The 2500-nt window shown below is 47.8% G+C and overlaps 1 protein-coding gene across 5 annotated transcripts in view; it reads left to right on the plus strand.

The window, feature by feature from the left end:
• Positions 1–2500, plus strand: part of tnk2b (tyrosine kinase, non-receptor, 2b) — a 59692-nt gene that overhangs the window by 28426 nt on the left and 28766 nt on the right. For all 5 annotated transcript variants that reach the window (XM_031559506.2, XM_031559507.2, XM_031559505.2 and 2 more), the window contains exon 3: positions 1656–1726. In XM_031559506.2, the coding sequence (XP_031415366.1) occupies positions 1656–1726 (71 nt within the window). The remainder of the gene's footprint in view (positions 1–1655; positions 1727–2500) is intronic.

The following is a 2500-nucleotide window of genomic DNA, read 5'->3' on the forward strand; positions in this document are numbered from 1 at the left end:
CATGGATAACACTCGACTGAGTCTCCCCCACCTTCTGCTTACACATACACACATATGCACACACACACACACGCACACATATGCACACACACACACACACACACACACACACAAAACGCAGCACTGGACATGGAGTGAATCCCTGTCATATGCGAAAGTAATGGTAGTACTATAGGAAAACGCCCAGTAGCACAGCTCACAACTAGGTAACAATGAGACCCTTCACAGATACACACACACACATACACACACACATATACACACACAGAGCAACAGCACAAGCTCATGCATTACATATTCAGATGACATAAACATACAAAAGACCGCATGAAGAGCAGACTCAACACACACATACAGACACGTACTTGAGCTGGGTTGGTCATCTGTACTGGACCGATACAGTAGATTGGCGAGAGTAGATGAGTAGATTACAGAAGATAATTAATCCTTATTCAGAAATAAGGCCTAGCTTTTTGTCTTAGAGGCAGATTGTTTGATTTTTGTGAGTATGGAGTTTAGAAAATAATGGTTTGCGTTCAGGTTAGGTCAGCAAATTCTCAGAAATTCTGTACTCAATCTTGTCTGACCAGAAGCAGCGCTGGACATACCTGGATCAGAAGGCAGTAGTTCTCTCATAGTTGAGAATCTGATTTAACCCGTAGTTTAACGCGGAGATGGAGTTATATGTTCACATGCTGGCTAAGTGCGTAGATGAGCCCAAAACTTGGCAGAGCTTTTTCACCTTTGACTTGACTGAACCTGGAATTTATCTACCTCCTCCGTCTGATGGCCAATGTCAGCGGAAGGCAGCTGCCCTGGAAAAGCCTCGCCCTTGAGGGCATTGTGAGAGAGCCTGGCATCGTGGGGCCTGAGACATAAAGGGTTGGCACTGCCCCTCTCCGCCCATTCTCCTGCTGCCCCTCCTGCCTCTTCCGCTTGCCCTTTCAACAGCCCTGAGGAACACCTGCTTCCTGCGCCAGCCCAAATCACCCCACTGGCACCCCAACTCTCTGCCCCCCCCCTTCCCTCTTCTGCCCCTCTACCCTCTTCTGCCCCTCTACCCCCCTTTTCTGTCTCTCCAGCTCATCTTCAAGTCTCCATCTGGGGGACACAATTAAATGCTGTCTGCTTTACCCTCCTGTTTTAAGAGGAGTGGTGAGAGCTTCTCAGTGGGTTACAGGCAAAAAGCCTCTTGGGTTTCATTCATTCATTCATAATTCAAAAAAGAAATGAATTGTCCATCAGTAAAACAAAGTCTCCCTTTGGGAGAAATTGGCCAACTCTCAGCTGCTGTAGTAGTCTCCTTGGCCCTCATGCACTGAAGCTGCTGGTATTTCACTCAACACTTTGCCAGTGCTCCCTTAGCCCAGTGTGCCAAAGCCTAATCAGCTTGTGACTTCGCACTTAAAAGGCTCTCCTTTTGAGGGGAAAAAAACACACACGCAGGGTTGATGTGTTTTTGGCTAAGCCTGACTGATTGTCACTTGTCTGAAGCAGATTAAATCCCTTGCCCCAAGGGCGTTTCCTTTTTCTCCTGCAGTTGACATGCCATCACCTCTTCCTGCTACCTGACTCTGCTCTTTACTCTTTTGAGAATGCGACCCCCCTGTTGTAAGACTGTGGCTGATGCCCTTCTCCATGCTGTTATGTTGCAGGCCAGAGGCGATTGTGGGAAGCCGTCAAGCGCAGGAAAACCCTCTGCAAACGCAAATCCTGGATGAGCAAGGTACCCTTTCTCCCTGTCACCATCTGTCTGATTCCCTTGTCTCTATCTGTCTGTCTGTCTGTCTGTCTCTCTTTGCCTGTCTGTCTCCTCTCTCTGCCTGTCTGTCTCCTCTCTCTGCCTGTCTGTCTGTCTCTATCTGTCTGTCTGTCTGTCTCTCTCTGCCTGTCTGTCTCCTCTCTCTGCCTGTCTGTCTCCTCTCTCTGCCTGTCTGTCTGTCTCTCTCTGCCTGTCTGTCTGTCTGTCTCTGTCTGTCTGTCTGTCTCTCTCTGCCTGTCTGTCTCCTCTCTCCTTTCTTTGTCTTGTGAGCAGTAGGAATTCCAGGAGAATTCTTGGCAGTGAGTCTCTCCATCTCACATACATGCCGGCAGGTTAACAGGGGCTCTGTTTTTTCATCGTATCCCATTGTATTTTTTTTCATAAATGTTCTGAGCTGGCACTTTGAATAGGAGTATTAAATCACTCACTCATTTAATCAGTATGTTACTTTCATTCATTCATTCATTCATTCATTCACTTCTGACGGTCTACTCCCAGTCTCCCTGGCTGTTCCAGTGGGGCCATAGGAAGTGACTGGGCTGTGCCCACTTTCCTGGCCTGACAGAGTTAGCCTCAATCAGAGTATGCAGGAAGGAGATCTAATTGGCCTCAGACAGAAGTAATATATCAGCACAATGTCTGCCATTCACTACACACACACACACACACACACACACACACACACACACACACACACACACACACACACACACACACACACACACACACACACACACA

The sequence above is a fragment of the Clupea harengus genome, chromosome 22 (genome assembly GCF_900700415.2).
Source record: "Clupea harengus chromosome 22, Ch_v2.0.2, whole genome shotgun sequence".
Classification (NCBI taxonomy): domain Eukaryota; kingdom Metazoa; phylum Chordata; class Actinopteri; order Clupeiformes; family Clupeidae; genus Clupea; species Clupea harengus.